The 14,118-nt window shown below is 38.8% G+C and overlaps 1 protein-coding gene across 2 annotated transcripts in view; it reads left to right on the top strand.

The window, feature by feature from the left end:
• The window catches only part of RNLS (renalase, FAD dependent amine oxidase), a 276,255-nt gene that overhangs the window by 9,743 nt on the left and 252,394 nt on the right, over positions 1–14,118 (top strand). For both annotated transcript variants that reach the window (XM_061402724.1, XM_061402725.1), the window contains exon 4: positions 1,690–1,848. In XM_061402724.1, coding sequence (XP_061258708.1) covers positions 1,690–1,848 — 159 coding nt within the window. The remainder of the gene's footprint in view (positions 1–1,689; positions 1,849–14,118) is intronic.

The following is a 14,118-nucleotide window of genomic DNA, read 5'->3' as shown; positions in this document are numbered from 1 at the left end:
AGACATATCTAGGGCTTCCCAGGTGGCACTAGTGGTATAAAGCCTGTCTACCAATGCAAGAGATGTAAGAGATGCGGGTTCCATCCCTGGGATGGGAAGATCCCCTGTAGGAGGGCATGGCAGTCCACTCCAGAATTCTTGCCTGGAGAATCTTATGGGCAGAGGAGCCTGGTGGGCTAAAGTCCATAGCATTGCTAAGAGTCAGACACAACTGACGCGACTTAGCAAGACATATCTAAAACATAGAGATACTTTGAATCAGTGTCCGAGTGAGAGGTAAAGGCAGTGATTATGGAGATGAGAAGGTTCACACTGAGCTAGAATAGCTATGGAAAGGGAGCTTGATGCCAAGGTTGGACTTCAGCTGGATTCTTAGTAGCTAGGAATATGAGATGTCACATGCAATGATGGGCAGGATCTTTTAGTGTCCTTTTTTCCCCCTTTATTCCATTTTCATTTATTTCCTTTCTATTCATGAGGCCAAATAAAAGGAGATTTATTTTAAAATGAAAGTTTTCTGAAAACCAGAATGTGAAGTAAGAACTAGTATACCAAGGGGACTTAATGATCCAATTATATTTTCCTAGCTTTCAGTTCATAATTCATTCTCTTAAACATATATTGATTAAATACCTCTGTTCCCAGTACAATACTTTGTGTACTATATACTATACATAGAAAAAATAGGTGTAAACTCATGGAGCTGACAAATTAAAAGGGAATAAAATACCAATCATATAAGTACTCAAGTAATTATTAAAATGTATTTGTGGTAAGTGCAAAGAAGGGAAAAGAGAGGATATTCCAGATTGTCTTTTTCTTAATTTTGATTCTTCTTAATTAAGATAATTGATCTATTGATGAGACTTGGATTTTGCTTACAGAGTTACTTTTTCAGGTTTAATAGGCAATATCGGTATTTTTAATAAGGAATATTACTGGAGAGAAGAATCCTTAACACCTTTACTAAGATTCTGAAGGAGGTCAGCCCTGGGATTTCTTTGGAAGGAATGATGCTAAAGCTGAAACTCCAGTACTTTGGCCACCTCTTGCAAAGAGTTGACTCATTGGAAAAACTCTGATGCTGGGAGGGATTGGGGGCAAGAGGAGAAGGGGACAACAGAGGATGAGATGGCTGGATGGTATCACTGACTCGATGGACGTGAGTCTGAGTGAACTCTGGGAGTTGGTGATGGACAGGGAGGCCTGGCGTGCTGCGATTCATGGGGTCACAAAGAGCCAGACACAACTGAGCGACTGATCTGATCTAATCTGATCTGATACTTGCTCCCCCAAGATAGTGATCTTTATAGTCCGAAGGATGTGGATTTAAATCATGGCATGACAATTCTAAATCTGTTTCCTTTTCTGTGAAATGAATTGGTATAATGTATATCTAGTGTTTGGCATAGCCTTGGCATACAGTAGATGATTAATGAAATATAGCCATGGTTACTATTGTTATTAATTGTAGCAGTATTTTTCCCCTCAGTGGGCATTGATAGGGAAGTCTAGCAGTACCAGAAGGGAGGGAGTCCCATTACGTGAGACAGAAAGTGAAGCCCAGGAAGCTGTAGAAGATGAACTTCACACTCTACTTATCTGAATGGATCCAGTTTGTGACTTCTCTTCCCCCTCATTCGTGTGGAAAATCCTGATTATGTGAGCATGATTTTGCTTTTGGAACAGGTGCTGATATCTGCTTCAGACAGCGTGTGACTCAGATCAATTTGAGAGACAACAAGTGGGAAGTCTCCAGGGAAACGGGCTCCTCTGAGCAGTTTGATATCGTTGTCCTCACAATGCCTGCTCCTCAGATTCTGCAGCTTCGAGGTGACATCACCAACTGTGAGTCTCAGCCCGCGCTGTTTACCTCAGGGGCTGGGCTTTCTCTGATCTGAGTGAATTCAGCTTAAGTGTCTTAGCAAAGGGTAGATATGGGTTCTACTGATTTGCATGTTCTAAAAACAGATACTACGGCCTGGTTCATGATACTAGTCTAGGTCAAACTGCAATCCAGATTTTTTTTTAAAAAAATTAAGAATTGAGTATTCCTCTTTTTGTTCTTGCCTTTAAGAAGTAAATATTTTTGAGGGAGATGTAGTAGTTTGACCCAAAAGAAGAACAGTCTCTTTATGGCCATTCTGGAAAAAAAGATTTTTATGATGTAAACATTCATTATGTGACAAACATGGTAAACTTTATCTTGACTTGTTGCTGAGTGTGAGTCTCAGGTTCTTCCCTGACTGAAATTTGTTGGACTCACCCTTTACCTGACTGCTCCCACCTCTTTTCATAAAAAACAGCTTTGAGACTAATTCACATACTATACAACCCATCTACCTGAAGTGTGTATTTCAATGGTATTTATTTCAGATATCCAATGACATGAAACCATTCCCACAGTCAATAGCTCTCACTTCCATCCCTCCATCTTCCATCCCTGCCCCCAGCTCTAAGCAGCCAATACGCTAGTTTCTGTCTCTACAGAGTTCCCTGTTACCTGGATTCTCAAGAAAAGCTTTTCTGTAGCTCTGCTTTGCGTCTACTTGTGCCAGGTTTAACTGATTATTCCCCTGACCGTCGTGTTTTGAGTGAACCTGACACGTCAAAGTCATTGCTTTCTGGTTGATACTTCATATTGCCCTGAATTCCATGAGTTGGAACAAAACAGAATCTGGTGATGGTGGCAAGACCGCAAGGATGTGACATGCCTGTCACTTTTGACTTTGTTGCGTGACTGAAGGTGACATTGGGTTTGGTTGAGAAATGGCCTTTTGTCACCATTAGAAAGAAACCTGGCAATAAGTATGGTTTCTAGATCTTCGATTTAGAACTGTAATAGAGCTTGTTCTCTGAGTAAGAATGGAGCTGGATATTTCATCTTGAAAGCAGCTTGAGTATCAATTCTACCATGCAGTAACAATATATAGCTTCTTTTCCAGTACAGTGTGAGACAGGAATATAAAAAGGATTGGAATATTTATTATATGGCCATAGGCAAGCTAGAAAATGAACGTCAAAGATCTCTTTCATGCATCTGTATCTAGTGTGCTGCCAAAGTCACTTTAAAGTAGGATAATTTATTATCATGGATTCTGTAAAAATTGAATTGATTTTGAGACAGTGTTAAATAACATACTGTAACTTTTAACTAAAACATGGTTATTGGTCAATGTATTCGGTTGTATTATAAATTGCATATTCCAGGTTTTAAAGCAACATAGCTTTGTATGTGATGAGAGACCCTTCAGTGTTGCATTTTAAAAATATTTCTCAATATTTGTATTAAATGACATACAAAATATCACACCATGACATAGACTGAGTCCTAAGGTGTTCAAGGGCCTGCTAATCAATAATTTTATTTAGATCATCTATAGTCTTACTTTTTGAGTGGCTGAACTGTGTTGGGCTTAGAGAGATAACTTAATTCTACTATTACTGTATTGATGGTTTCCTGGGGTTTGGGGAGGTGAATTTTGCTTTATGAATTTTTGATACTATATTATTTGATTCATAATATGTCTCCATTAAAATTATACCCTTTAACTTAAATTCTTTCTTTAGTGTCATTTTTTATTTTATTTTGCTTTCACATCAACCTTTACTGATAAGTAAGATGTTTGTTCTTTTATTTTCATTTGTCTGGTACATCCTTTTTACTTTAGCCTTTTGGAGATATTTTAGAAGTACTTTTTTATTTGTTTATTTTTGAGTCCAGTAATTTCATAAAGATATATCTTATTGTTAATAGCTTTGTGTCAGTTTTTCACAGATTGTGTTATTCTGTTTTTTATTTGAAGATTCAGCTTTTCCCTTATTTTCAGTTCAGTTTCCTTTTAATACTTAAATGACAATTTATCTTTGTTCTATTTATTCCGATCCCAGAGTATCTTAAAAAATTCAGTACACAAATATCTGCTGTTTGTCTCAACTCAGTTTCAACTTTGGTCTTTCTGTTATTTTTTACTTTCTATTTCTAGCCTTCCTCTATGTCATCCATGTTGCTTCCAAATGTATTCCTTCTGCTCCCTTCCTTGAGATATTGTTTCAAAGAGGTCATAGATCTCTTCACTGTTTTTAGGTCATTCATTGCCTGAGTATTTGTTGAACTAATCTGCTTCCTAGGAAAATATTTTCTAATATGTCTTTTCCTCAGCTTATTTGTTAGTGTCTATTATGTTCTATCAGAGATTGTCTTCCTTTCCTCTGCATAGGTTCCTGCCTAATAATTATTCATCTTTAAATAGAGCCATGTCTGTCAGTTTGTGAAACAAAGTGTTGTCACAGAAGACCAGACATTTCAGTTAAAGTATGTTCCATAAATTTTGTAAATATCTATCTGTGAACTATTAGATACTAGTGATCATTTTATTTACTAACATGGGAAGATTTTTAAATATTTTTAAGTTAAAAAGGATAAAAAGATGCATTGCTTTTTCTTCTGTATCTACCGAAAATAGTTTAATAGCATTGTTACTACTTTGAGATGATTTTCTTTATTATAATTTTTTGAACGGTCATAACTTTGAAAATAAAGGTAGTTTACTCTTACTATAAAAAATATAATGTTTACACCATTTTAAAAGTGTATCTTGCTGAAAAGGAAAATAGATCTTTTTTTTCCTTTTCTTTTTTAGTGGTAGGATACATAGGCTCTTTAGGGGTTTTCAGGTGGCTCAGTGGTAAAGATCTGCCTGCCAGTGTAGGAGATGCCAGAGAATCGAGTTCAGTCACTGGGTTGGCAAGAATCCCTGGAGGAGGAAATGGCCACTCACTCCAGTATTCTTGCCTTAAAAATCCCATGGACAGAGGAACCTGGTGGGCTACAGTCTATGGGGTCCCACAATCTCTGGGGCCCCAAAGATTTGGATGTGATAAGAGAGAACATATAGGGCTCTTTGTGATGAAAAAGTTTACAAATGATTGACTTAGTACTTTTGACCGAGGGCAAGGATCTTTGGGGTGTTGTTCCAGCTCAGTTCAGAATTGGCCTTCATGCAAATAATTCTGTGTTTACTTCATTGTTATGAAATAACCCACTCTAGCAGTAAAGGTTAAAAACAGAATGTCCTAACATGACCCATGAATACCTGTGGGTCTAAAACAAAGGGATTAAAAATATGTGATTTCTCTTTATGTTATAAATCTCAATAAGGACCTCAGTATGAGAAATTAGTATCATCTCTCTGTTTTTGGAGAACCTTAAACAGTGTTGCTTGCTTGTTCAGTCAATTCAGTCAGTCTGTCAGTCGTGTTTGACTCCTTGTGACTGCATGGACTGCAGCATGGCAGGCCTCCATGTCCATCACCAACCCCCGGAGTTTACTCAAGCTCAGGTCCGTTGAGTCGGTGATGCTAACCAACCATCTCATTCTCTGTCATCCCTTTCTCCTCCCGCCTTCAATCTTTCCCAGCATCAGGGTCTTTTCCAATGATTAGTCATCTTCAATTTCTATGAAAGACCTCCGTTTACAAAGCTATCTATTGCCATCTAGTGGATACCGTATATATTGCAGTTTCCCCCCAAATTTTTTAACTCCAGAGAACTGGGGGCTTCCCTGATAGCTCAGAGGGTAAAGAATCCGCCAGCAAAGCAGGAGACACAAGTTCCATCCCTGGGTCGAGAACTATGAATAAGACTGAAATACAGGCTGTATATAAAATTATCTGTAATATAATTCACAAAACTCCATTTACGCCCATGACAATTAACTAATTTACCCAAAAGTTTATAGCAGTTAGTGACAGAACTAGAGCTGTGCTACAGGTCGCACATTCGTGCAGACTACCAGCAGCCCTGTGTCTCTGGATTCCTTTGTTCTTGTCTTCTCATTCTCTCTGTCCCTCTTTCTCAATCATGTCTACTCGTAGAATCAATATAGAACCATCTCTAACCTGAAAGACTTCCCTTTGGATTGCAGCATGGTCTGGGTTTTCCCTTATCTACTTTTCCCTTCCCCTATTTTCCTTTTTACAGGAAAAACAGAGCTAGTGTTTTTGGCAGTTGATTATTACATTCTCCCAGTTGGGAGAATAATGAAGCGTTATGCACGATATGGTGAATGTCTTGTGATTCATGATTTGCCCTCTGGTTGTGGAATGGTAACCCACGCGAGTATTTTTGCCTGGAGGATTCCATGGACAGAGGGGCCTGGTGGGCTACAGTCCATAGAGTCCCATAGAGTCGGACACAGCTGAGCGACTAACACTTTCACTTTCACTTTATAACTGTGCTACTCTCTCTATATTAATATTATGAGATTAACTCACGTGATCCTCACAACGATTCTAAAGACTATTATTTCCATTTCTGGTGGTGATGGTGAGATGTGAGCCTTAGTAGTATGCTTTCAGGGCCCATACACATAACCACATTTAGACACAGTGTCTTAGACCTTGCTATTACTGATTGTTTCCTGTACTTGTGAATTCCCACAGTGTCCTGCTCATTCTTGTTCACCATGTTTTCCAAACTTTCTTTAATGAACACTGTGAGTTTAAAAAAAAAAAACAAAAAAACACTTAAGGGGCTGACAAAGGTCTGTATAGTCAAAGTGTGGTTGTTTACGGCCATGAGAGTTGGACCATAAAGAAGGCTGAGCGCCAAAGAATTGATGCTTTTGAATTGTGGTGCCAGAGAAAACTCTTGAGAGTCCCTTGGACAGCAAGGAGATCAAAGCAGTTAATCCCGGATGAAATCAACCCTGAATATTCATTAGAAGGAATGATGCCAAAGCTAAAGGCCCGATACTTTGGTCACCTAATGCAAAGAGCCAACTCACTGAAAAAAGATCCTGATGCTGGGAGAGATCGAAGGCAAAAAGAGAATTGGGTGGCAGAATATGAGATGGTTAGATGGCATCATTGACTCAATGGACATGAGCCAGAGCAGATTCCAGGAGCTAGTGAAGGACAGAGGAGCCCGATGTACTACAGTCCATGGTGTCTCATAGAGTTGGACACAACTTAGCGACTGAACCACAACAACAAGAGGCACCTTTGGGAAGATTTTGATTCTTACTCTTTGGATCGAGCCCAGGAATCTGTATCTTTAACAGGTACCCTAATGGGAGTTTTTTCCTCCAGTTAGGCCTGTTTGGCACAGTCTGCCCTATCATAGAACTCATCAGATTTTATTGTGATCCTTATTTTTTCAGTAAGTGTCTTCCCCACTAAGCCATAAAATTCAGAGAAAACGGCTCCTATAGGCCACTCCATCCCCACCCAGCATCAAATACCATTTTGCATACAGACCCACCGTGTGCTGTGTTCAGTCATGTTTGACTCTTTGAGACCCCACGGACTGTAGCCCACCAGGCTCCTCTATCCATGGGACTTTACAGGTAAGAATACTAGAGTGGATTGCCTTTTTCTCCTCCAGGGGATCTTCCTGACCCAGGGATCAAACCCGTGTCTCCTACATCTCCATGTAGACCCACACATCATAGTTATTGTTCAGTCAGTATCTGCCAAATGAATGTCTTTTTTATTTCCAACTTGACTATAAGCTCCTAGAAGTCAGTGAATCATTGAGTCTACTGGTCCTGGCTTGGGCCCTGGTTAATGATACTGGGATAAAAGCATGAGTGTCAATAGATCATGAAATTTTAGGATTAGGAGGAACTTTGAGGCTAATTGCTTCTTTCACCCTTATGAGCAATTTAAGACATCATCAGTCCTGTATAAGTTCATATAATGTATTAGGGGCTGGACAGGAGAAAGTATGGTCAAGAAAAAAGGAGACACCTTTCAAATATCATTGTCTTGATTTCATGTTTCCTACACATTTAAAGGGGGCTTCCCTAGTGGCTCAGGTGTAAAGAATCCACCTACAGTGCAGGAGATGCAGGTTCAATCCCTGGGTCAGGAAGATCCCCTAGAAGAAGGTACAGTAACCCACTCCAATATTGTTACCTAGAGAATCTCATGGACAGAGAAGCCTGGAGGGCTACAGTCCACGGGCTTGCAGAGTCAGACACATCTGAAGCGACTGAGCACACACATTTCAATAGAGCTCTTCATCAGTTGTAATGGAACATCTGAATACACATCCTGATTTTCCTGCCACAGTTGTTTCATTCTCTTGCTAGAAAAGTGGCAGAGGCAGTGGAAAAGAGTGAGATAAACCTTGTAAAAATGAAGCAGATGGGATGTGCTAAGTGATTTTAAGGAATGCTACTGCTGCTGCTGCTGCTGCTAAGTCACTTCAGTCGTGTCTGACTCTGTGTGACCCCATAGACTGCAGCCCACCAGGCTCCCACGTCCCTGGGATTCTCCAGGCAAGAACACTGGAGTGGGTTGCCATTTCCTTCTTCAATGCATGAAAGTGAAAAGTGAAAGTGAAGTCGCTCAGTCGTGCCCAACTCTTAGCGACCACATGGACTGCAGCCTACCAGGCTCCTCCATCCATGGAATTTTCCAGGCAAGAGTACTGGAGTGGGGTGCCATTGCCTTCTCCGTTTTGAGGAATGAAGAACATGAAAAGTTTCTTTTCTCTGCACCAGACCTCCCCCTCTATGGGGCTCCTTAGGTCTTCTCCCACATGCTTAGATGAGAGGAATGAGTGTTTCTAAGGGTCTCAATGAATATGCGTCCTTTATAGTTTGGTCCTTAAAAAACACTGATAAATTTTTCTTAGGAAAAGAAAGGAAAGAAGGGAGAAAGGAAAAGAGAATGGAAGGATGGAAAAAAGAAAGAGAGATAGAGACACAGAGAGATCTAGGGAGAGAGGAGGCGGACTGGGTGAGAGCAGAAGTGAGGGGCTATGTTGAGTTGAGCACGTGGCAACAGATCAGAAGAGTCGCCAGGAGGAGAGAGGAGAGAGGCAAGGGGAGTCATCGAGCTAGCCTCCTGCAGGGATCCTGGTCTCCTCTGGGTCTTGGGATGAAGCACGCATTCTTCACCTGTGCTTTGTTCACAGAGCTCCCAATTTGACACATCCTCTGTGTTCTCTCTCCTTCAGGATCCATCCAGCTCAGCCTCTGTCCTTCAGAGCTTCCAGGGGGAAGCTGGAATGAAATGAAATCTGTTTCACAGAAAGTGTGCCTCACAGAAAGTATTCTGTGCTTTGCAGAAAGTGTTCTGGTCACTTGGTGTTTACTTATTTAGCATTGGCTACTCTGTGGAGGGAGTTAAGAGACAGAGCCGGAATTTGTAACCCAGCGCTGCCTCTTAATGTCTGGGAGATATGGGGCAAGTTGCTTAACTTCTCTGAGCTTTGGTTTCCATCTTTATAAAATGAGGATAAGTAACATTATCTAGCCACATAAGATTTAGTGAAGATTACATGAGATAGCCTGAGTAGAGGACTTAGAAGTATGCTGAGCACACAGTAAGAACTTGTTAGTATTGGTATTAATACTGCCAGTAACTTTTTAGTGTTTACGACTTCTTTACCCTTAATGAAAAGTTCTGAGATGTCTATTTAAAGGGTTGTATGCTTAGTGTTGGGGTTTAAACAATGGTGACTATTTTACTTTCAGGGTTTTACAAATAGAACACATCACAGACATATTCACTGTTGTGAAAGAACATGACAATTGCCTTGAAAACTCTACATTAATTAACTTTTGATTAATGAGTTGATCACTTTTGTAAGAGGAATAAGAGCTTTTTCACAAGTCAGCAGGGACATTTTTATGAAAGCCACCTCTTTCAGAGGGAGGTACAATCTCACTCCTCTGCTACATTTCTTTACCTCACATTCCAAACCTGTACTAGAGTCAATGAATAAACACCTTGTCATAAAATCTGCACCCACCCATGTGACCTCCATATACACTGTTCATAGGATCACCCCTACCTCTGAGGAGGCACCATGATGGGAATATTTCTTAAGTGTCCGCATATTCCTGACATTTTTTCTAAATGCTAACTCACGTAAATTTAGAAGATGCAAAGCCCACTGGCCAGGTGTTCTCATTAGGCTGTATGTGAGCACAAAAATAACAGATGAGCTTTACATCTGATAAGTGTGAAGTTCTGTTTTAAGGGAAACCAATAGGAAAGCATTTTTATAAGGTGGTGTGGTCTGAGTTCTTGGTTATGAATAAGCAAATGATGGTGGTACAAATCATCTCTGTAGACAAGTCAGATTCATTATTTTCACTCAAATGTGTGCCTACAAAAAGACAGCCAGAAATCTCTTAGTAAGGATTTTGGATATCAATAAAAAGCATATTGGAAACACAATGAGAAACATTAATTTGCCCTTCTGTAAAACAATGGTGTATTTGTATCCAGAATATCCTGTGATCATCTTGAGTTAGAATTTGCAACACTAGGGAGCAAAGGATCATTCATTCCTTCATTTCTCTAAATATACAAATTATCTGCTTAGACCATCTTTCTGTCCACCTGATAGCAAACCCAACCTCAGTTGTCATTAGAGCTGCTTCCCTTCCCTTTGGGATCCCACAGGAATCCCAGGCTTCTATAATGCCAGAAAACAGAGGAGGCATGGGACCTAAGTCCATAAGGTTGTCATAGTTACTGCCCCGTCATCTCTGCTGTGTGGGACTGGGCCAGCCCTGGTCCTCTGACATGGGTTAGATGCGATGCCTTGTGTGAACTCAAGGATGCCTTTCAAGGGATAACACTGCACTGACACCGAGAGCTTTCCATTGTTCTACATGCTGAGAGACATACTTCATAGGCATTGTGCAGTAAGATCCCAGCTGGCCGGGCACACAAGTGAGAGCTAGGTCTCCACCTGGACAGGAATCCCCCCAAACCCCTGTCCCTTAAGCATTTTATCTCCACCACCTCCCCCTCCCATTTTCAGGAATCTGCCAACTTAATCCAGTTTAAGACTCTGCAAAAGAAAGACACTTTGCTTTTGGCTCTGTGTGTGTGTGTGTGTGTGTGTGTGTGTGTGTGTGTCCATCCCAACCTTTAGAAACACAACATTGAGAGTCTTTTTCCTAGATTGGAAGGTGGAGAAAAGTGAGTTTATTTTTCCTAAATAACATATTTTGGTGAGTTCTTTAATTTCTAGTTGCTGAATTATAGCAAAAATGTGGTAAAGCTTCAGGTCTCAAGAAGGCAAACTATAATAACCAAAGGATCACATGCATATATGAATATAATCCAAGAGAAATTAAAAATTATTTATCTAGAAATATAATACTCCACACTTGTACAATGGAGATTTACAGTAATGATGGAGATGCATGTATACATGTACATATATATTCACTTATAAATTAGGAGAACCTGATACTGTTATTAAAATTCTAGAATATAGCCACTGAAGGAAGAGCAGAAACCTTTAAGCCTTAAGGTACATAGTTTTACACTAAGGAGATGCCACTCTACTTCAATGTACAGAAATTTTCAATACAATAAAATATTATTTATTTGACTACATCTAAAAAATGCTTCCCAGGTGGCGCTAGTGGTAAAGAACCCACCTGCCAATGCAGATGTAAGAGACCGGAGTTGATCCTTGGATTGGGAAGATCCCCTGGAGAAGGAAGTGGCAGCCCATTCCAGTATTCTTGCCTGGAGAATCCCATGGACAGAGGAGCCTGGAAGGCTACAGTCCATGGGATTGCAAAGAGTTAAACATGATTGAAGTGACTTGGCACACATGCATGTACCATACAGTACAAAAAACTCTTACTTGGCTTACATTTTAGAAGTCAAAACACTTGTTCATCTGAAGTGTAATCATTTAAAAGTTTCAGTAAATTCACAGATGATAGGTTTTTAATGAACTATTAAAAATCCCGGTGTTACGGTTTTTACTTTCTAAAGATGTACTAGTAAATAACCACCTTCTCAGTACTTACCCGAGTACCACCCCTCCTCTTTTCTCCCACTTGTACTCTAGCAGCAGAACAGAGCTCCTCAGGCTGTCCCCGCACTGTGTTCCTTTCCAGTCTCTGATTTCAGATATTCTACCACCAATTTTCCCCTTAGCGCTTATATTTAAGTTACATAAAATTGTTCAGAATCTTTCTTTTTTTGATACTATATACTTTTTAAATTTGAATTTTATTTTATAATTGATATATTTTATTGATGAAAGTTTTGAAAGTAAAAAGAAAATAAAACCAGTCATAATTCCAGCCACATAGATATTAACCCATCTAGCTGAGAGTTTCTAAATCTAACATGAAAAGTCTATTTCTTTTGATAAGAGAATTCAACCCTTTTACATTTAATGAAATAACAATTATATTGTATTTATCCTTAACATTGATGTCTATTTTTTATTTTACTTTTCCCCCCACTTTTTCCCTTTTTCTTATTGGCCAACTCTATCAAATATTCTTATTCCTTTCCTCACATTGTTCATTTATACGATCTACAGTGCTTTGTCATTCCATTATTGGTTATCTTCTTACCTCTTGCAAACACATTTAAATTTAAATATATTTCATCTCCCTCCTATTCCCCTGTACTTCATTCCACAAATTTTTTTGAATGTTTGTTATATTACATTTTGTTGGGTAAGTTAAATAAAATTAAGTAGTCCTGGTTCTCCTCTCCCCCAAATAATTTTTCATCACTTTAAATGACAAAGCTGATTAATAATCTTATAAAAATGAAACAATCCAAAGTTGAACTAATAATTCATTTCCTGTTCTGTCTTCCTTTTCTACTCCCTGGAGGTATAATAATTAACGTTAACAGCTTAGTGAGTGCCCTTCTACACCTTGCTCCAGGCATATGGTACCTTCTAAATGTATTGTCTTGAAATTTGCATTTTATTGCTATTTTTTTTTTTTTTATATATCCTGCAACTTTACTATAGTCATTGACTATTTCTAGTAATTTTCTGGTGGAGTCTTTAGGGTTTTCTATGTAGAGGATCATGTCATCTGCAAATAGTGAGAGTTTTACTTCTTCTCTTCCAATTTGGATTCCTTTTATTTCTTTTTCTGCTCTGATTGCTGTGGCCAAAACTTCCAAAACTATGTTGAATAGTAATGGTGAAAGTGGGCACCCTTGTCTTGTTCCTGACTTTAGAGGAAATGCTTTCAATTTTTCACCATTGAGGATAATGTTTGCTGTGGGTTTGTCATATATAGCCTTTATTATGTTGAGGTATGTTCCCTCTATTCCCGCTTTCTGGAGAGTTTTTATCATAAATGGATGTTGAATTTTGTCAAAGGCTTTCTCTGCATCTATTGAGATAATCATATGGTTTTTATTTTTCATTTTGTTAATGTGGTGTATTACATTGATTGATTTGCGGATATTGAAGAATCCTTGCATCCTTGGGATAAAGCCCACTTGGTCATGGTGTATGATCTTTTTAGTGTGTTGTTGGATTCTGATTGCTAGAATTTTGTTAAGGATTTTTGCATCTATGTTCATCAGTGATATTGGCCTGTAGTTTTCTTTTTTTGTGGGATCTTTGTCAGGTTTTGGTATTAGGGTGATGGTGGCCTCATAGAATGAGTTTGGAAGTTTACCTTCCTCTGCAATTTTTTGGAAGAGTTTGAGCAAGATAGGTGTTAGCTGTTCTCTAAATTTTTGGTAGAATTCAACTGTGAAGCCATCTGGACCTGGGCTTTTGTTTGCTGGAAGATTCTTGATTACAGTTTCAATTTCCGTGCTTGTGATGGGTCTGTTAAGATTTTCTATTTCTTCCTGGTCCAGTTTTGGGAAGTTGTACTTTTCTAAGGATTTGTCCATTTCTTCCTCGTTGTCCATTTTATTGGCATATAATTGTTGATAGTAGTCTCTTATGATCCTTTGTATTTCTGTGTTGTCTGTTGTGATCTCTCCATTTTCATTTCTAATTTTATTGATTTGATTTTTCTCCCTTTGTTTCTTGATGAGTCTGGCTAATGGTTTGTCAATTTTATTTATCCTCTCAAAGAACCAGCTTTTGGCTTTGTTGATTTTTGCTATGGTCTCTTTTGTTTCTTTTGCATTTATTTCTGCCCTAATTTTTAAGATTTATTTCCTTCTACTAACCCTGGGGTTCTTCATTTCTTTCTTTTCTAGTTGCTTTAGGTGTAGAGTTAGTGACCAATGAACTTATGCCGTGAGGCTAAATCTTACTTTAAGTCAAGGGAAATATAAATTAAGGCAAGAATAAAGTTCCTGTTTTCATTTATCATTTTGGCAGAAATCTTAAAAGATTAATAAAAAATG

Source organism: Bos javanicus, chromosome 26 (assembly GCF_032452875.1).
Source record: "Bos javanicus breed banteng chromosome 26, ARS-OSU_banteng_1.0, whole genome shotgun sequence".
NCBI lineage: Eukaryota > Metazoa > Chordata > Mammalia > Artiodactyla > Bovidae > Bos > Bos javanicus.
Note: the sequence above shows the minus strand (reverse complement) of the source record. Positions and strands in the feature narration are given on the sequence as shown.